The 21,310-nt window shown below is 55.5% G+C and overlaps 1 protein-coding gene across 1 annotated transcript in view; it reads left to right on the top strand.

Moving 5' to 3' along the window:
* Positions 1 to 21,310, top strand: part of LHX4 (LIM homeobox 4) — a gene marked incomplete at its 5' end in the record, with an annotated part of 39,941 nt that overhangs the window by 10,633 nt on the left and 7,998 nt on the right. The window contains one exon of the mRNA XM_079760827.1: positions 5,844 to 6,015. Coding sequence (XP_079616953.1) covers positions 5,844 to 6,015 — 172 coding nt within the window. The remainder of the gene's footprint in view (positions 1 to 5,843; positions 6,016 to 21,310) is intronic.

The following is a 21,310-nucleotide window of genomic DNA, read 5'->3' on the forward strand; positions in this document are numbered from 1 at the left end:
CCTTCCTTCCAGATGCTTTAGAACTAAAGGGATGGCAGGGTGAGAGAGGGAAAGATAGTCTATTGGAAAACAATAAAGCATGAAATAATTTTGACAGACTTTGAATATATAAATTCACCTTGTTGGAGAGTGGAGAAAGGAGCTGACCGTGGAGCTGGGACAGTGGGATTACGGGGCCAGGTGTCTCGTTATCTGATGTGATCACACAGCAGCGCTGAGGGGCTGGTGGTGGTATCTCCGTTTTACAGATAAGAAAAGGGAGGCTCAAAGAGGTGACGCTGGTAGAGACAGGACCTGATCCCAGGTCTGGCAGACAGTCTGATCTGGGGTTTATTATAAACAGTTTGGCAAACCTAAAGATTTGAAGGTCTAAACGCACAGAACTGAAAACTTTCAAATTCCCCCAGTGGTTTTCCAAAGGAGAATTTGAACAGAATGTTTCTACTTCCGCTTCGCTTTCTACTTCACTCACTGCCCCCTCCCCCCTCTGCTCCAGGTGGGACGCCTCCCTCATTCAGTGATGGCGTCCCCGCCACAGACAGACGGAGCTTTGTTTCCAGAAAGGCGATGCCTGGCCTGTGTGTGAGGGTGTGTGTGTATGTGTCAGTAATACATGTTTGTGCACATATGGGTATGTGTATGTATGTGTGCTAAGTGTGCTATGTGTGTGTGTCTTGTGTATAGGGTAACCTTTGGGCTTGTGTGTGTTTCTCTCTATGGTGTGCCTGTGTGTGAACTGTATGTGTGAATGTGTGCCTGGGAGGGTGTCTGCAGGCACACACACAGCTCTCACCGTGTGAGGTTAGGTCACTTTGCAGGACACAGAGGCTGGTGGAGGGACCTGCCAGGGGGGAGTGTGTTCACTGTGTGGCCCAGCATCCCTGCAGATGTGCTGGCTGTCCCAGGGGCATCGAGGTCTCGTCATGCCTGAGCTTCCCTCCCCAGAGTCCCAGGAAGGAGCATCACCACACACCACTTGCGTGCAGATAAGATAAACATTTTCACCTGAAATGAAATGACTCCTTCTATCAGGAACTGAGTTTATAGATGAAATTCGGTCTTAGTGACTCCCAGGGTCTGCTTCTATCCCAGTTTGTACGGTAGAATTTTGGGGTAGTAAGTACTGCAGGAAATAAGTTGACTTTACTGGGGATTGGGAAAGCCTCTCGCTCCTTAGAAATGTTGGCTACAACTTTACTTTGGTAGGAGACCCATATAACCGCTGTCCTGCTCATTCTCAACTGTAAAAAAAAAAAATTCAAATCATAATTTATTGCAAGTTTTTGAAAAGGCGAGTGTTGTTGCTCTTTGAAGTTTTTCTAGATAGCTTGCGTTTCACAACAATCTAAAGAATTACTTGGAGGGAGCAGCGTCACCTGAAGTGTGGGATCTGAGTTCACAGGGCTGCACCCCCTCATGCACAGGGACGAATCTGACCTTGACAGATGCCTTCAACAAGCTGGCTACCTGGGTGGAGGGGATCCGCCCCACAGGGGCGCCTTTTCCAGGCCTCCCCAGGGCACTGGGTTGTCCCATACACACCTGCATCCTCGGTGCAAAGGACCCAAATCTGTGCTCCAAACATTTCCCCATTTCCCTTTCCCCAGTTGTTAGGGAGCGTGATTGCTAAGGAAATGGTCAGTGTTCCCATTTGCCCCTGTCACTGTGCGCCGAGCAGCTTGGAGGCTCTCTCTTTGCCTCCTCCTCTCCATAACGTGATGGGGTAGAGCCAGCCAGGCTGATGCCTCAGACTCCAGCTCTCGGGTCAGGTTAGCCCGCCTTACACAGGCTTGGTTCAAATCCTGGCTCCCCCACCGCGAGACCTTGGGCACTTGGCTTACCCTCTCCCAGGCTCAGTTTCCTCTCCTGTAAAATGGGGATAATTATACCTCCCTCACCCTGTTGTGTGGATTATTGAGGTGATGTGCATTCAGGACCTGGCACAGCCCATAACACGCTCTTGACGCCCAGTTTTACTATTATTATGGATCTCTTAAAGCATTTCTACATTATCTTTGTTTTAAAAATCCTCTCTCCTCTCAAAATCTACAGTGGGGAAGGTTTTATTTATTTATTTATTTCATTTAAAAACACCCTTAGTACGTCCCTTACATTTTTTTTGCCGAGCCCGAGGACCCCGGTTTGGTCCCAAGGCCTCCCTCTGAGAACCCCAAGTTTGGGCAGCCCAGCCCCACCCAGCCGGACGCCTCCCTGCAAGCTGGCGGCTGCAATGGGGCTTGTCTGCTTTTAGTGTTGTTCCTGAACGTGATGTTGTCTGGGCTTGCAAGCCTCTACAACTCCCGGCCGCCCTCCCCTGCATACATTAGCCTTAATGTATTCTCTCTTGAATACTCATCATATTAAGGGTCCCCGCTAGATACCTTGCTCGAAATAAATTTTATGGGCATACATCCTCGCCCTCATCCCCGTGCATTTGCAGCCTGGAGGAGAAATATAGCCGCATCTTTCCTCCCAGGCAAGGCCAAACAACAATTAGGTGGGAATTGGGGGCCTCTGGCCCCAGACCCACGAGGTGCGGGGAGGGAGCAGGCACGCCGCCCCCCCTCCAGGGCTCGCCCAGCACCCGGAGGGCTGTTCTCCAAGGGTGAATTTGCCTCTGATGGCCCAGCCCCTGGCTCCCCAGATCCAGCAGCAGGCGGTGTGCCCTGGGGCGATTGCCAGGCACAAGGGGCTGGTGCTCCCAGGTCCCTGCGCTCTGGCTCTGCACCCGTTTGTCCGACACCACTTCCCTGAGCCCGGAGGGCTTCTTGGTTAGAATTTTCCTCCCCTCTCCCGCAAAATGAGGCCAGAGCAATCTTCCTGACACTCCCTTCCTCAAGCCCCGGCCCAGCAGCTTCAGGGACTGGAAGCAAACGCTGGCAGGAGGGACCCCACCCTCCGGCCCAAGCCTTTAAGATGCTCTTTGCCTGGGATGTCTGCCCGCCCCCTCCCAGGACTTGCTGCACCACAGGAGCTGCCGGTTATGCAGCTGTCACTCCATGGTCTCACCTGTGTGTATCCAAATCTCTCCGCTCCCACGGCCTCGCCCACAGCCTCCCTGGCCACTCGGGATCCTGATAATTCCGGGAGAGAGGCAGGGGTGTGGTTGAGTGAGCAGCCCCCCAGCCTTGCAGAGCTGCTGTGTGCTGTGGGCACTCTCTGAGGCTCCAGGTGAGGGTCATGACCTCCAAGCAGGGGTCCCTGGGAAGATTCAATGAGATCAAGCCAGCGAATGTGGTTTCTAACTTTCCTTTCCCCTTGGCCCCAGCAGCACCACATCTACCACCTGATTACTGCAGTTACCTCCTAATGATAGCAAGCCTTTACTGAGCACCAGCTGTATACACGGTGATTTGTTTCGTCTTCACAATAATCCTATGGGGTACTAGTTCATCATCACACCCTCCCCGCCCCCCCCCCCCCCCCCGCACCCATCGCTTTTACAGGCGAGAAAACGGAGGCAAAGTAATTTGTTGAAGGTTATAAAGCAGGGCCAGGAATCAAACGCAGGCGTCCAACTCCAGAATCCGTGGTCTTACCCTACGCTCGCTCTCTCCCCTCTTCTCCGATGGAGGTTCCTGTAGTCATCACGTGCTTAGCACTTTGCTGGGTACATCGGAACTCCTTGGTAAGCAGTTGTTGGTTGAACAATTTCTTTGTCACAGAGGAAACCTTTTGAGATAGAAAAAAAAAATCCCTATACAACCTTGGACCAGTAGCAAGTGTCCAGTTTTCATGTATTTTACCAAGTGTGACTCCTGGTAGTTTTCATGGTGTATTTTGGTCTGAGAATGGGGTCAAAGGGCAAGGCATCAAAGGGGTCTGACTTTCAGGCAAATGTTGGTGGCTGCCAAAGCCTTGAAGGGAACAGGCTGGGGTCGGGGTGGGTGTAATGGGGGTCCAAGGTCGACACGTGTGGACAGGGCTAATGGTGACAATTTAGTGACTGTCCCACAGCCTGTGTATAAGTTTTAGGTACAAATGACTTTATACTTGAGAAAGCGTTCTCCTGCCATAGTTTAGATGTTTTCAATTTTCTCCCACTGCATTGAGGCTAATTCCCGTATGTTAACACTTTATGTCACAGCCAACAAACATGATATGAACCGAGAAACCCGTGTGATTCATGAGAGATTTGGTTTTATGAGGTTTGTTGACGTTTTGGAATGTGCCGGAGAAACTAGTGGAGAAGTGTTCCCAGGTGAGCTTCTGAGAGAGGATTTGATCAGTGATTTATCCAGCCATTAACATCTGTGGTGGCACCTTGTGTGCCAGGCACGGGGCTAGGCAGTGAGTTTACAAGGCTGAGAAACACTGGCGCTGCCCCCTGAGAATCCCACCTTCTAATGGGGAAGACACTGTGTAAACAAACAATTAGCACAAGTCCTGTTTATAATAGAGGTGAGAAACACCAGCCAAATGCTTGCACTTTTATGTGTTTTGTTGTTAATTTGTTGCCTTCCCTTTTTTTGGGGGGGGGGGGGGGCGTCCATTTATTCATCCAACCATGGAAGCCTGACCATCTTGTCTATTTTGAAACTGCTTTATTGACTCGAAATCCCTTAGTAAAGATGAAATGGCAGCAAAACAGACCTTGGATAGAAAGGCACCCAGAGCGGGAAGCAGAGTGGTTGGGCAGTGGTTGGGGTTGAGTTGCAGACAACGGAATCCATTTGCGCTATTTAAGTGGAAATGGTCAGTTACCTGGTATTAGGTAGCTTTCAACTCAGTGGAGCCCTGTGTGGGCCAGGCTTCCCGGAGGAACTCCCAGCCCCCAGAATTCCCCTGCCTCTGCCATGACTGAGCAGGACATCACGGCCCCCGACCCCCATAGCCTCTGCATGCTCCACGCCCACACCAGGGGAGCCTGCCCGAAGGCTGTGCCTCCATTTAACTTCGTTCGCAATTCAGGTCCCGCCCCCCCCCTTTTTTTTTGGTTAATCCTCACCCAAGGATATTTTCCCGTTACATCTTAGAAAGAGTGGAAGGGAGGGAGAGAGACAGAAACATCGATCGGTTGCCTCTCTTTTGTGCCTTGACCAGAATCGAACCCGGGACCCTTCAGCCCATGGGCCGATGCTCTATCCACTGAGCCAAACCGGCTAGGGCCAGGTATCTTTTAAGTACATCTGACTGGCAGACTTTAAGTCACAATTGGAACCTGAGCAGCAAGGGAGCCTGGAAACCCAGTTTCTGGTGTGTGGTCTGCAGCACGGGAAGGCACGTGAGGAGGGACGCTGTTGGAGCCAGGCCACGGTATCGGTTGCAGCTCATTAAAATGCTCTCAGGAGATCCTCTCGAGACACAGATTCCGCCTCCACAAACCCTCAGACCTGGACCTCGCTCTCTACTCACCCTGCACAAGTCATTTGCTTTTTCCGCCAGCTGGTCTCTCAGTCTGTGCCTAGGCAGGGCTCGCTTTGGCGACGATGTTTTTAACCCAGATTCCGCCCAGTAGTGAACATGTCGTGGACATAGAGGAGGATGTTGCCGGGTCTTCCTGGCCCGGTGGCTGTGGAATTGCAGCTGGCGTAAACGGGGTGAGCCGATGCTGCTGGCCTTGTGGGGGGGGGGGGGGCTTAGAAACACAGACGACGCCTTTGGGCCAAAGACACCCAAAGCAAGACCAGCAAAGCATGGGTTGCATTTCAGCCCCCTTGACCAGAGGTCTCTGTGCAGGGTACAGCCTGCACGCCTTGGAGGCTGGGTTCTGTCCTCCCCGACCACGGGGGGGCTGGGGGGGGCGGTGGGCAGGGAGGGATGAGGGATGGGAAGGCGTCAGGGCCCGTCTGGTGAGCGGTGCTGTGCGGAAGGCTCACGCTGCCTCTCTCCTCTCCCCACAGAGATCCCCCAGTGCGCTGGCTGCAACCAGCACATCCTGGACAAGTTCATCCTGAAGGTCCTGGACAGACACTGGCACAGCTCCTGCCTCAAGTGTGCGGACTGCCAGATGCAGCTGGCGGACAGGTGCTTCTCCAGGGCCGGGAGCGTCTACTGCAAGGAGGACTTCTTCAAGTGAGTCAGACCCGGGCGCAGCCCCGTCCTTGCCTGGCCTGTCTGCCTCGCACTGTGCCGTCCGTGGAGGGGGCAGGAGCTGGCTGTGGGGCAGGGTGGGGAGGAGGGAGGAGCTGGCAGTGGGGCGGGGTGGGGAGGGCAGTGGGTCCATCCTGGGGGGGTGTGAACCCTCCTGTTGAGAGGCTGCTCCTCCGCGGTCCCCCTTTGGGTCACCAGCCCCTCACTGCCGGAAACCCCAGGGTCTCCACCTCACTTGAGCTGCCCGGGAGCATGCCCCAGGGTGGCTGACAGCGGGTTCCTGCAGATCCTAAAACGCTCTCTCTGCCCGGGGAGTTGGTGCTTCAGGGCTCTTGGCTGTATCATTCCTGCAGCTTTCAGAGCAGGTGCGTTGAGAGTCCTGTCCCGGTTCTGGATGAGCCCGGTGCTTCCTGTCCCAATTCTGTGCGTCCTGTCCCGGTTCTGGATGAGCCCGGCGGCTGTGCGTCCTGTCCCGGTTCTGGATGAGCCCGGCGGCTGTGCGTCCTGTCCCGGTTCTGGATGAGCCCGGTGAGGCTGTGCATCCTGTCCCGGTTCTGGATGAGCCCGGTGGCTGTGCATCCTGTCCCGGTTCTGGATGAGCCCGGTGGCTGTGCATCCTGTCCCGGTTCTGGATGAGCCCGGTGGCGGTGCGTCCTGTCCCGGTTCTGGATGAGCCCGGTGGCTGTGCGTCCTGTCCCGGTTCTGGATGAGCCCGGTGGCTGTGTGTCCTGTCCCGGTTCTGGATGAGCCCGGTGGCTGTGTGTCCTGTCCCGGTTCTGGATGAGCCCGGCGGCTGTGCGTCCTGTCCCGGTTCTGGATGAGCCCGGTGGCGGTGCGTCCTGTCCCGGTTCTGGACGAGGCTGCTTCACGGGCCTCGGGCCTAGAAGAGCTGTCTGTCCAGGGCCCGGCAGGCTCCTTTGGGAGAGGCAGTTTCATGTGATGGGTAAGAGCCCAGACCCTGCCTGGGTTTGAACCCACTTACTAGTTGTGTGCTTTCGGGCAAATTACTTCCTGTCTCTGTGCCTCCGTTTGCTTACCTGTAAAGCGGGGCTGATAGTTCCTACCTCTTAGAGTTGTTCTTAGCTTTGAACGAGTCAGTCTGTGTGAAGCCTTGGGACCGTGTCTGGCCCCTGGGTGCTAGCTCTTAAGACTGCCTTGATTTTTCATTCTGATGTTGGGTCCATCAGAAAAATTCCTGTTGGAGCTTTGGGTCAGGGTGAGGGACCTCCTGGAATTTATTTCCATGGCATTTAGTCTGGAACTTCTGTCCCAGGATCTGTTACCTGAGGCACCTAGGCGGGTGCCTCCGTGGACATGGACCAGCTGATAACAGCAAACAAGAACAGGAGGCGGGGATTGTCCATCAGCGGCATGGGGCCCAGTGTGGGGGTGGGCCCGTGGACGGGACTGGGACTGTGGGGAGGCTGCCAGGTGAGCAAGCCCCAGGGGCGGTGTGCATCCTTCAGAGATCGTGCGTCTGGAGACAGGGAGGGAAACGCCGGTACTGGGAGCAAAACACGATTTCTCCCAAATCCGCCCAAAGCTGTAACTGTGGGGAGTAAGTCATTTGAATGTCTGAGGATTCCAGTGACTTTTGTGCAACATGCGCTGAAAGGTACATTAAAGATCATCTTGATAACTACTGAGGCGGCCCGCATGGCCTGTGTTCAGAAGGCAGCACTCATTGTCGATCAGCATCACACTTTGGTCAGGTACGCACTGCTGTCTCTGTGTGTGCACACGTGTGTGTATCTGAGTGTGGGGGCAGTAGCTGGCACACCCTACAGATCCTCCAGCTGAGAGATGGGCCTCTGGTTCTTCATCTAAGCCTTTCTTCCCTCTCCTTCCCCGCCTGTGGCCCTCCCCTTGCTTCCGTTGTTCTGGCATTGACGCAGTCCCATCCCCTCTACCCACACCTTTCTCGGGGGGCAGCAAGCACCTTCCTGTCCTCCTCCCTCAGTGTGTCCTGGCCAAGCATCATGGCTGTTCTTGCGGACCCCTGATGGGGTGGATTTCACCGTGTGTGTGTGTGTGTGTGTGCGCGCGCGCGTGTGTGCCATGTACCTGTGTGCACCTGTGAACAAGAACGTGTGGGAGAGGGTATCTAATTGAGGAAGCAGGGCGTGGGGTGAGTTGTCTCCGCTCCCATAGCCAGGGCACCATCCTCCAGTTTTCCCCTTTCCTTTCGGGAAGCCCAGTGAGCTCTGAGGGAGGCAAGAGGCCCCGCCACCTTCCTGTTCATCTGGGGACAGGGTTGGTGGTACTGAGGTGGCCCTGGGTCAGACCTCTGGCAGGTCCAGCTTGGCAGGGCAGCCATGGGGTGCAGGCAACGCCTGTCAGGGCCACAGAACTAGGGCTCTGTCCCTGGAGAAGCTCTTTTGAGCCCCAGAACCACCCGGGGGCACCATCTGATGTTTCAACCTTGACTGGCTGGTTCCGGGTTTGGGAAAGGGCGGTAGCAGCTTGGGGGCAGTTTTGGGTTTGGGAGAAGTAGTGATGAGGAGAGAGGGTCCCCCTAGACCCAGGAGAGGCTCAGAGTGAAGGCTGGGGAGGGATTAGCACCGGTTTACGTGCCACAGGCTCTTGACCAAAAGTAACAATGGCACCCAGCTGGCACCCTGCCTCCCTGCCTCCATGGCCTCCCCATGCCGTGGCCCTCGTTTGGAGTTTTCCCGGGCCTTGCTCAGCAGCAACCTCCTGACTGATCCCCCACTGCCTCTACCCCACAGACTAGCATCCTACCTCACAGCTCAGGTCCTGACCCCTCTCCCCCAGCTCCTCAGGGCCTCCTCTGCCTACAGAGTATTCCAGATGCATTGCACCATCAGAGCCTTCTGCCCTGTGCTCACCCTCCCTCCCAGTCCTTAGCTCACTGCTTTCCTAGGTACGGGACCCCCCCCCCCCCCCAAGCAGGATGCCCCCCACCCAGGCACGCTCTGCATTTTCCCACCTCCACACCCTGGCTCAGGCTGTTTCATCACCCGGGAATGATGTTCATCCTTTCAAGGTCTCCCCATCTTCCATGGCCGAGAGTGGGTGGGGGCCCCTGGGAGGCATGGCCACCCTGTCCCTCCTCCCTCCTGGTGACTCAGCGGGAGCTGCCTTGTTTTGCTCATTCCTTATGCACCTGTTCGAGCTTCCTGTTGACTTGAGGAAAGGCTTGCTAGTCCATCATTTTTCTGTCCCTCATATAGGCAGCTGGCCCCAAACCTTGCCCATCGGCTGTCTAAGAGTAGATTACACAGTGAATTTACAACCAGTTTTTTTTTTCTGTCCCCTGCATGGTGTCCTGTGAGTGTTGGAGGCCCAGGCCGCCTGGGAAATGCACAGACCCCGTATTTAGCACAGTTCTTGTCCTTGTGCCACGGGACCACCCTGCTTCTTAAAGTGGCCCAGTCTCAGGGGTAGAGCCTTTTGTAAAGTGGGGGAGCTGTCCACAGAGTCAGTGCTGATTCCAGGTCATTAACCCTGTGATGGGGTGCTGTGCGGAGGGAAGTGGTTATCCCCACTGCCAATGGAGGGTCAATCTGATATGAAGATTGGGCAGCTCTGAGGCCCCCCAGAGAGGACACGTGGATTAATAGGCAGTTGGGCCCCACCCTGTTTGGTACAGGGAGGCACAGCTGCAGGCAGTCACAGTCCTCGGTGAGGACAGGGAGGAAAGGAGTTGCTCAGGGTCGGAGTGGCTTCACCCCAAGGGTCTGGGGACCCACTTCCCACTTGGGGCTCAGGCTGTGACTTGGCCACAGAGCTGGGTGCTCTGCTCCTCATGACAGCTCATTAAATGTCCCCAGGCCCCTGCTTTCACATGGCACACTGGGGCACATGTGCAGTGGGACTCTGTGAGCAGAGAGAACATGAGGCGGGGAGGAGGAGCAGGGCAGTCTCTGGGACCTCAGATCCCTCCCTCATCTCATACTGGCTGCAGGAACTGGTTCAAGTGCTGGGTGCCCTTAGGCAACTTCCTTGACATCTCTGAGCTCCACTGCCTTCTTCAGGAAAAAGGGAAATGCTAATGGTGTCTGCTTTAGAAAACTTGGCATGCTGGAGCATCTCACTAAAGTGAGTTTATTTTTTTTATTGAATCATCAGAGTGGTTTGGGGAACCCAAACTCTGCACCTTGAGTCTCAGACAGCTTTCAGCTGTGGGTTTGGAAGATGCCTGGCCAGAGCCAGGGAGATTCCTTCTCTGTGCTCCTTAAAGTCAAAGAAGAAAAGAATCACGACTGTAATGTGAAGAGTGGCCCCCTGGATGTGTGTCATATCTCAGAAATGGGGGAGGGCCAAGGGGAAAGCCGGAGATTGGCTTTCACCTCTGGGAGATGGGGTAATACTGACGCCTGGCAGCAGAGGGCGATGTTGATGTGTCACAGACAAAGAAGTATCGTGGAAGGTTGTACTCTGTGGTTGTTGCATTTTTCTTTGGGGGGTGGGGGCGTTGAACTCTCTCTTGTTCAGTAACACTGGCTGATTTGTGCTGTTGTTTGCTGTTGTCACTCCCCGGGTTCTTGGCTCCCCTTTCTCCAACGGGAATAAGATTGTGAGCCCAAGAGGAGAGCAGTGTGGTTTCAAGGCCATGCATTTCAGTCGCAAGCCCACGCGCCAGCTCCTTGTACTGCATTTGCTAAGCAGGTCCTTTCTGGACTGTGTGCCCAGCATGTCGTGGGTCCCCTGTCTCCTTGCAGAGGGTCTGGGGAGGACAGGGGTCTGAGAGTAGGGCTTCTGGGTCCCCTCCCAGTCAATGACTGGGTCCTGGGAGGAGCCCGGCAGCTCCCTTGCTCTGAAGTGCAGTGAAGACGGGACAGGCTCTGTGCTGCGGGAACTGGTTCAAGTGCTGGGTGCCTTTAGGCAACTTCCTTGACATCTCTGAGCTCCAGTGCCTTCTTCAGGAAAGGTGGGAATGCTCATGGTGGCTGCTTTGGGAAACCTGGCACACTGGAGCACTTCTCAAAAGGGAGGTGCTTTACCAGCAGAGTAGTTTGGGGAACCACTCTGCTTGCTGAATCCCTGTCCTGACTTTTGCTAGCTGTTTGTCATATAAACCAGTGAGTAGGCCTTTCTGAACCTATTCCCTTATCTGTTAAGAGGCACTCATTCTAACCCACAGAGTTGCTGTGAAGTGAGAGGATAGTGAGGAAACCGTGCCCAGCACAGGCTAGGTGCTTTATCTGTATCTCTGGGCCCTGAATGGCCGCTGGACCCACAGCCCTGGAAGGCCTGGCTGTCGGAGTCTGCCCGCAGTGCTGGGCCTGCGCTGGCTTCTGACCTCTTCCTCCTCCCCCAGGCTTGAGACCTTCCCATTCAGGTGACTTTTAATGACCTAGAAGCCCTCAGACAGAGGTGGGGGAAGCCTGGCAGAGTGGGGAGGGCACACAGCAGTGTGCTGGGGTAAAGCACAGGGTACAGATGCCAGGTGGATCTGCATGAAGGCTTAGGAAATAAACCAGCGATGATGATAAGACAGACAGCTATAGAATCAAAGAAAGGGTATCAGTCACACAAATACTTAAAGTAAAGCTTTCAAGAACATTCCAGGCTGCACCCCTAGCCCCCCTGCCTGCCTGAGGGGTCATGGGGAAGAGTCGGAGGCACTCTGGGGGTGATTGCCATTCCAAGGGGTTCCTGTCTAAAATGTCATGCTTCTCTGGGGGTGTCTCCCTGCCCCCGAGGCCTTCACCTGCCTGGTGGGCAGAGACGGGCACTGTCGGGGACCCGGAGGGAGAGAGGGCCTCTGTGTCGCTTGTCAGGGGGGAGCTGTGCCAGCCGCAGTTCCACTCCTCCCCCAGCCAGTCAATCTCCAGGCAGTCAGCGGGGCTGTCCGCCAAGGGCAGGTGAGCGGCGTCCTTGGGAGCCCGGGAGCCGCTGATTTATCCCCGCGGTTCAGAACAGCCTGTTTCCGCTCCGGCACACTCTGCCTTTGGCCCGGCTGCAGGGTGGTTTCTCTGGCTCCTGTCAAGTCTTCACTAGTGACCTTGGCCCCATCGCTCCGGGGACCTGGGCCTCCCTGGCTCGGCTGGGCAGATGCGCACAGGATATGGGCTAACGACCTCTGAGCGGGTGGATTTCGTAGAGGAAGTGGGAGCGAGGTTTGAATCCAGGCTCGGTGTAGACCTCTCTGAGCCTCTCTGTCCCATCTCGGAAAAGGGATGGAATAGAAATATCTCCTTTTTTGAGTCACTATGGGGACTGAGTATGATAGAAGGAAGCAAGTACCTAGTTATATCAGTAACTGTGCTTATTAAGGTCGTGATGCTGTATCCAGGTAGGAGGAGAGAGAGAGAAGGAGGGGCTCAGGCTGCGAAAGGCCTCAGGCCAGATAGGGGTCCTGGCATGGGAGGCGGGCCTGTGGCCAGTGGCAATGGCAGGTAGGTGATTGGAGCCACTGCCCCCTTTCAGTGTGTGGGAGCAGTCTCTCCCGGGGGGGCCCAGAGCTCGGTGGCAGTGACTGCAGTCCTCACCTTCCTTCCCAGGGTGGGGTCCCCGCTCTGGCTGGAGGGGCCTCTAGCGGGTACCCTGTTGCTCCAGGAAGAGGCCCCGTTAGTTCTGGGTTGTTTGTGGGTCTAATCTGGGGCCAGGTTCTTGCCCAGCCACTAATTTCCGTTAACTGCACACCTGAGAGGCCACACACACACACACACACACACACACACGCTAGCAAATGTGCTTAGGAACTCACAGGGGGCGGGTCTCTTTGACGTGTGGCTTTCCATAATTTCCGAATAGTTTATAGTCTAATTTCCTCACTAAGCAAATTAAACCTTTTAAGGTAATGATCAGATGGTGCAGAGAGTGGCTGCGCGTGTGGACATTTGTAAGATTCAAATACACTGGTGGGACCAGGCCCACAGTCATTTGCGAAGGCCTGTAATCAAGGCAGAAGCAATTACTTAGCAGAGCGGCCCCCCCTGGGACCCGAGGCTGTATATCAGGGGTGATGAGTCCGCGGATTATCTGTCTGCCCGCCCTCCCGGAGCCCATCCTCATGACATCTGTGCAACCTGCATCCCAGAGACTTTGCTGCTTGGGGGAATCTGTTTGGAACCAAAGAGTTGCAAATCAGCCCGAGAGTCAGCTGGCAGCTGGGCTGTGGAGATGGGGTCCCCAAGCAGAGAGGGGGTCCAGGTGACATGGGCGTGGAGGTGTAGTCCCGTTCTCCTCATCGCTGAGGCTCAACCTCCTTTTCTCTCCTTCACCTCCCACCCCCGCCATTCAGGTACCAAGTCATGGGGTCCCGCCTCCAAAATGCCCTTTCTTTAAAAAATATAAATATATATTTTAAAATATATTTTTATTGATTTCAGAGAGGAAGGGAGAGGGAGAGAGAGGTAGAAACATCAATGATGAGAGAGAATCATTGATCAGTCACCTCCTGCACACCCCCCACTGGGGATCCAGCCCGCAACCGGAGCATGTGCCCTTGACTGGAATCGAACCTGGAACCCTTCAGTCCGCAGGCCAATACTCTATCCACTGAGCCAAACCAGCTAGGGCTAAAATGCTCTCTCTTTCTATCCCTGCTGTCTCTGTCCCCTCTGAGGCAGGCCCCCCTCACCAAACCTCTGCACCACTGGAATCTTCCCCAATTGGCTGCCCCTGTTCCCCCTCAGCCAGGTCTGGCCCTGGCCACATGGCCCCCACGGCCTCCTGAGGCTTCCAAGCTCAGCACTCAAGGGCCTGCAATGATCTGCCTGACCCCATTTCCTTCTGACTCTCTGGCCAAGGTCACAAGGGGCAGATGGGGGGCGGGGGGGGGGGAGCCGGCTTGGACTGTGAGAGCCAGTCTCTGGCTTGTCGCTGAGCATCTTGGGATCTATCTGTCCTCCAGAAATCCCACTTGAGGAGGCTGAGCTCCGTGGTGGCATGATGGGTCAGCACAGTGGGTGAGCCTGGGGTGTGGAGTGAAGGGTTGGATGGGGCCTCTGCCCCTAAACATCCTTGCCACTGCCTGTCACAGCGCCTGCCACACGGCCACTGAGGGGGAGTCCTTCCGTCCCGAGGGACCGAGAATCTGCAGATGCCACATGAGGGCCAAGAGCATCTGTCACACAGTGTTTCTCAAAGAGCGGTCCTTGGAACCCTGCATCAGGGGCACCGTGGGGGGCCTGTTAAAAGTGTGGATTCTGCTTTTAAGCAAACCTCCCAGGTGGCTCTTCGGCTAGGAGTGGGGGCAGGTAATCTGGTAACCGCTAAACTAAGGCCTTGGCAGAGAATTGAGCCTGAAGTAAGGGGGGCAGGTTGGGTGCCTGGAGGCAAGCACGGGAGGAGGGACAGTGTTGTGGCCGGTCAGGCCACAGCTCCCAGCCTGTCCCGCTGTGGGAGGGCTGCTGTGTGGGTAAGAGAGAGCTCACCTGGCACTGCCTGGGGCGTGCTGCATGCTTACTGCGTGCTTACAGGAGTTAAGGGAGGGAGCTGGACTCTTCTAGAAGAGGGTTGGCTCCTACCTGCCCCGAGCGGGAGAGGAGGGAAGCATGGCTGAGGGACGAGGAGAATTGGGCTCTAGCTTCTTTTCTGCTACTCACTGAGCGGTGTGGTCTTGGGCAAGTCACTACCTCTTTCTGAGCCCGAGCTCCCTCCTGGTAAGTGAGGGGGTTGGACTAGGTCACTGGTTCTAAAGCCTTTCCAATAGCGTTTATCTCAAAATAATATTGAACGCTCGTGAAAAGGAAAAACATATTTAAAACCCCAAATAAAAAGCAGCGCCCTGTGGGGCGGTTCTGGTGGGCCTGGGAGGTATGTGAGTGAGGGTGTGCATGGGGGGTGGGGCCGGGAGGCTGTGTTCCCACGCCCCAAGGCTCTCACGTTCTCTGGTGCCAGGCCTTCTCCAAATATGGCCCCGTCCATGTCTGGCGAAGGCTGACCATTCTAGGGCAGAACTTTATGTGCCCGTGACATGGCGGAGGTGCTGATATATGCTGGAAAAATTAGTCCATACAGTAACAGTAAATATCAGCAGCTTACCTGTCAAGTGTGCTGATAGAGAAAAGAAATACATGGAGGGAAGTGTCAGCTGGGGGAAAAATATACGGCCTGCAGTAAATCACCGCCAAGCAATTAAAGCATAAAATTAAGTTATGCACTACTTTGTTTCCTCGGGACAGTGTACTGGGCTGCGGCAACTCCCACATATGGAGGCTGGCGTGGGCCTGGCCTGACCCCCACTGCTCCCAACGGTCAAGAGCAACGAAGAGCATTGGGTTCAAACCCCAGCTCCACCGTTCATGGCCGTGAGGCCTCTGGCACGTTACCTACCTTCTCTGAACTTGTTTCCTCATCTGCAAACAGGGGAAGCTATACTAGCACATGCCACAGACGTGGGTCATTCAGTATTTATTCACCAAATATTCACCAAACACATAGCTTGGGCCAGGCACTTCTCTAGGCGCAGGAACAAAACAGATGCAGCCCGCGCTGGCCGTCTAGAGAGGGAGGAAGACAGTAAACAAGAAATGCACACTCTATCCGTTGGAGATGAGTGCTTTGGGGAGAGAGAAGGAAGTGCTGGGGGTGAGGAGATGGCCAAGGAATGCCCCAGGGAGGGCCGCATTGGAGGGGAGCCATCCAGGAGGGACCACGCAGGAGTCTGGGAAGCGTGTTCCAAGCCGAGGAAGCAGGGCAGGGCTGTGCATATAAGCATATACGTTCTTTGGTTTCTCTCTTCTCGTTCCCCCAACCCCACCCACATCGAGGCCTATCAGTCTGTTCCCCGCCTCCCTGCTTCTGGTCTTAGGAACCTTGACCTTTGACTGTAGGTGAGGTGGCAGCCCCTGGAAGGCTTTGAGCGGGGGCGTGAGATGGTCTGACTCGGGCTCCTGGTGGCTGTTGTGTGGAGAATGGACGTGGGGCAAGTCCTGAAGCAGGAGGCCCGTGCAGGGGCAGTTCCGGGTGAAGGGTGATGGGGTCCGAAGTAGGGAGGCAGCCGTGGAGATGGTGAGAAGTAAGTGGTCCAATTCTTGATGTAATTCTGGGTACAGCCAACAGGATTTGCTGACAAATCAGATGAGGGCGTCCAAAGCTTTTGGCCTGAGTGATTGGAAGAGTGAAATCACCCTCTGGGAGATGGGAAGACCCCGGAGCAGGTACTGGGGCAGATCAGGAGTCTGGTTTGGGGCATCCAAGTAGGGATGCTGAGCAGGCGGTGGGACACACGGGCCTGGAGGCGAGAGGTCTGACTGGAGAGGGGTGTGAAGTCCCCAGGGGAGCAGAGTAGGCGGAGACGGGGTGTGGGAGAGGGTGGAGAGGCTGCCAGCGGGGAAGAGCAGAGCCAGCAGCGCCAGTGCTGAGGCCCTGAGTGCGGTGTTCTCAGGGAGGCAGGCAGGGAGCCAGCGCTGCTGAGAGGTCAGGGGAGGTGTGTGCGCGTGTGAAGATATTTATTGTAAGGATCGGCTCGGGTGATTCAGGAGGCTGAGAAGCCCAAGATCTGCAGTCGGCAAGACCCAGCAGAGCTGAGGGTGTAAGTTCCGGTCCAAAAGCCAGCAGGCTTGAGCCCCACGAGCTGATGTTTCCGTTCGCGTCTGAAGACAGGAAAAGACCAATGTGCCAGCTCAAGGCAGTCAGGCAGGCGCAGTTCCTCTTACTCTGGGAGGGTCTGCCTTTCTGTGCTATTCAGTTCACTTGACTGGGTGAGGCCCACTGCATTGGGGCGGGCGATCTGCTTTCCTCGTCCACCAATCAAATGTCTCATCCAGAAACACCCTCGCAGGCACACTCAGGACCATGTTTGACCAAATATTTGGGTACCCCGTGGCTGTCAACTGGACACACAAAATTAACCACCAGAGTGGATTCAAGAGAAGAGCAGGAGCAGGGGTGTTCGAGACCCTGCCTGTAGACCCTTCTTTTGAAGAGTGTTGCTCTAGAGAGAGTAGAGGTCTGGATGGTAGATGGAGGGAGATGGGGGTCGGAAGAGGGATTTTTTAAAGTGGCAGGAATAATAGCATGCTGTACGCTGCTGGGTAGGATCTAGAAAAGGAAAAATTAACGATGTGGGAGGCAAAGGGGACCGTTGCTGGAAGAATCATCTGATTAGGCGCAAAGGGGTGGACTCTGTGCCAGGGTGGGTGGCCGGCTTTGCACAGGAGCGTGGACAGCCCAGCTGCAGGAAGCAGAGGGCAGGTGGGCAGGCGGGTGTGTGGCCAGGATCGTGGGAGCAGGTGGCAGGTCTTGTGGCCAGGATCGTGGGAGCAGGCTGAGAGTTCTCTGTTTTCCAGGGGAATAGGAAGTGGGCCACCAGTTGAGATGGAGGATGGGGGGCTTGAGACAGGAGGTGGGAGGGAGGGACGGCGAATGGACAGGGAAGCGTTTGTGGTTTCCCAGGGCTCCTGAGGTCCGGAGCAGAGTGTGGATTTAAAGTGAGCCAGTCAGAGACGTGGCATGTGTCCTTCAGCTCTGTGCCGACCCCCAGGGCTGGGTGGAGAAAGTGGAGGGTTGCAGCAGGGTGGGGAGTTGAGTGTGTGTGTAAGGGGAGGGGTTGGTAAGGGGGACCTCTGCATCTTTGCTGGAGGAGGTGAGCGAGGCCAGGAGGGGAGTGAGGGATGTGAGAAGATGGACTAGGCCCGCAGGTTGCAGAACCCTGGGCGTCGGGGTGCTGCAGGGAGTGAGCTCACAGGACAGGAGGTGATGGCTGGCCCTGGGGTGGTTGGAGGGTACTCTTGGAGATACTGCAGTTTCTAGTAGCAACGTGGTCTGCGATAGACCATGGGAGTGAGAAGGCCATGACCTTCAGAAGAGGTCAAATAATTGAGAGGGCAGGGGCAGGAAGGAAATGATGGCAGGAAGGACAGTGACAGTGATGGTGGTGGTGCTAAACCTGCTGAGGGATGAGGGGGCAGTGACCGTCACAAGGTGGGCAGTGGGGTGTGGTCTGAGGGCCGGTGGTGAGGAGTGGTATTATGCACCCACAGGGGCTCACAGTAAGTGCTTAGCGAATGGGAGCTGCTTTCATGAATTCCGTTACGGTGACGTTCACATGGTTCCTGGCCTGGTCACAGGACAGACCCTAAAACCAGGAATGTGCCAGAACATGTGGTGCAGGATTTACATGCCCGTTTCTAGCAGGTGTGGTGCCGGCAGGGCCTGCTTAGCCTCTTTCTGCAGGATCCAGACACCCTGCTCTCAAGGTAATAAGGAGCAACTTCCACTTACCGTCGGTATAAATCCCTGCTCTCGGGCGTGGTCCCACCAGGCCTCTCAAGAGCAGGAAGTGGGGGGACAGACAAATGGGGAGTTTGGGCTGAGCACAGGGACACGGGCCTGGCCCTGTCCTGGGGTCAGGAGCAGCCCCTGGATGTCACAGTGATGTCTGGTGCGTTGCCTGAGCCAGCAGGCCCAGGTCCCTCACTCCTGACTGGGTGGTAGGAGCATGAAGGTGGTGAGTGGGGTGTGACTGTGGGTGGGTTGGGGTGGACACCCCAGAGGTGAAGGCTCCCAGGGCAGCCCCTAAATTTCAGGCCTGGGAACTTCCTGCTCAGTGGCTCTGAGCAGCTGGGGACACTTGAGGGGAACAGGGCCCTCCACTCGGGTGCCTGCCACAGCCGTCTTCTCAGTGGATGCTTGCTGCCTTTGCTGCCCGCTGTGTGCTAGCCATCCTGTTAGAAGCACCAAGCTCAAACCCTGGTTCTCTCCCTTATTGCCCGTGTGAGCTGCGGCCGGCACCGACCCCGCCCCCCCGCCCCCCCCCCCCCCCCGCCGCCCCCGCTGAGCCTGTTCCTCAGCTGTTGGAAGGCATTGCCTTCCAGACAGAGCACTCAGGAACGTGGATGACAGCAAAGTGCCTGGAAAGTTTATGTGTTAGGACGCCGTGGGCCCCATTTCAACCCGGGGTTCAAGTCCCTTCTTAGGAAAGCTTTTGCTAGGAGCTACGGTTATGTTGAGTGTCGATCCTTCTGAGTGCGTCGGATGTGTGTTTTATGAGTTCAGGCATTCATTCACACATACATGCATCCATTCTCCCGGTCAGTGGGTCTTTGCTGCCTACTCCACGCTGGGCAGGGCCATCAGAATTGCCAGTGATGCTGGTTGGAGAAGTGACAGCAGCTCCAGCGGCTTCCCCTGGGCTCCCTGACACCTGGCCAGGCAGGACTGACCAGGGTGATGGTCCTGCTGAGCGAGGCCAGTGCGGTTTGCACCTGAGTAGGCAGGGCGCTGCACACAGTAGGTGCTCAGTGACAGTACGCAGGGGGATTGCCTGGGAAATCCCCGGGAAGCCTCTTGCTTGGCCAGTGTCCAGCTCCCTTCAGCTTTGTTGGGTCGGTTAGACTATTGCTTCTCTGTGTAGCAGCCAAGTTCACAGTTGGACCAGGGAGTTTAACCTTGGCCGCCTCATGCCCATCCCAGAGGTTGTGTAGCCTCTCCCGGCTGTGGCTGACTGGCTGGTCCTAGAGCTGGAGACTCAGAGGCAGTGTCTCCATCGCACACACAGCCCCACAGGACGGCACCTTATTCCGGGTCCAGTGGCTGAGCGGGGGCGGGTGCCCCTCAGGGTGGACTGTGCGGGGAGCCCTGTGGGCCGAGGGAGCGCATGCAGTCCCCTCGCCGAGGGTCCCATTGGCTGTGCTCCAGAGGAGCAAGGTAATAAGGAGCAACTTCCACTTACCGTCGGTATAAATCCCACAATCAGGAAAATTGCTTCAATTGCTAAAAAACGCTGGTGGAAAAGTCCATTTATTTTTCATTTTTCTTGTGCACTTGCCACCCTCACGCATGAATCACTGTCGGTATGCAGATTAAATTTATACCCCCGTTATCTTTCACGTCTCTGGGGCGCTGGTGTCAACTGGGTTTCTGGTTACTAAAAGCCACTGTCTGCCTTGTGGTGGCTCGCTCTGTGGGTGGCCACTGGCGGGGGGGGTCTCCTCTCTCCTGGAGTCTCCCCACAGCCCCCCTTCAGTCCCTGCCCCTCCATCTTTTGGCTGCAAGGTAAGACTTGCTTTTGGAAACTCCAGTTCTCCTCAGGAGCTGCTCTGCTGCGGCGTTTGCACCTGGGTTTGGGGGTTTACTTAGGGGTTTTGCAGTGAGCGTGGTGCAAGGGCTCCTTTTGTTTTGAACACCTGCTTTGAGCATTGGCCTGGACTGGATACGAACACGGTAGGCATTTTGAAAACATGCTCTGAGAACACATACCATACGGGCTTCATTCCTCTCTGTTCCCCCAATCTCTCTCTCTCTCTCTCTCTCTCTCTCTCTCTCTCTCTCTCTCTCTCTCTCACACACACACACACACACACACACACACAGGATAGAGCTGGTGCCTGCCTGTTTCCCTTGTGAATGCACGCAGTGTGGCTCCATGGCAGGTGTTGAAGAAGCCTGGTTCTCACCTGTGTCCTGGAAGGTACAGAACTGTCTAGAACTGCTAGCATACCTTGTTCTCCATGCTCACGTTTAGCCAGTTCTGTGCATATCCTCTGAAAATATGCTTGTTTATTCTCAGATTTATGATTCAACAAATGCTTACTCTATTTTTCGGGATTGGACCCCTTTGAGAATCTGTTGGAAGCCAAAGTCCCCCTCTGGATGCACAGTTTTGAAAAACTTGGGGGTGGTTTGAAGAGCCCCATCCTGCCCGCAGTAGAGACCTGCTCCATGCCGCCCCACCCCCCTGCCCCCAACCAAACCCTGAGCCATTCCAGGAGCTCTGAGCTCTGCAGTCCTTCCAAGCCAAACGCCTTAGCCCCTCACACCCCAGCACCTTCTCAGATCTCGTCTCAGAAGAGCTGTCCCCTGGGCCACACTGCTGGCTCTTTCAGGGCTACCCATCTAGACTTAGAGACCCTTTTCTCTCTGTGGCATGTCCTGGGAGGGGGACTTCTGAAGCCACAGCTGGCTCGCCTGCTCCAGGCCCTGCAGCCCCCAGCAGGTATCATTACTGCATAAGAGACCCATCATTCTGCATTAATCTGGGATTCATCATGATAGCCATGACCATAATTAATTTATTTGGTATTAATGTGGATGAAATATGTACTGTCCTTTCAGGGGAAATCAGGCTGCCTATAAGCATTAGTTAAAAGGACCATTAAAATCAAACCTTCCCCAGATCCATTAGGCGAAGTCTTTCATCCTGAAGAAGATAAAGTTGTGCTGTGTGAAATGTCATGAATAATTAGGTTGATTGCTGTTTTAAACTCTGCCCCTGCCTCCCTACCCCTCCCGCCTCCCTCCTGAATCGGGGAAGGCTCACCTGCAACAGTGGCCCCCCCTCCATCGCCCATATCTATACTGGACCCCAATTCCCTGCTGACCTCTGTGGCTGCTCGTGTGGCCTGTGTGTCTGTGGCTA

Source organism: Cnephaeus nilssonii (assembly GCF_951640355.1).
Source record: "Cnephaeus nilssonii genome assembly, chromosome: 21".
Taxonomy (NCBI): Eukaryota; Metazoa; Chordata; class Mammalia; order Chiroptera; family Vespertilionidae; genus Cnephaeus; species Cnephaeus nilssonii.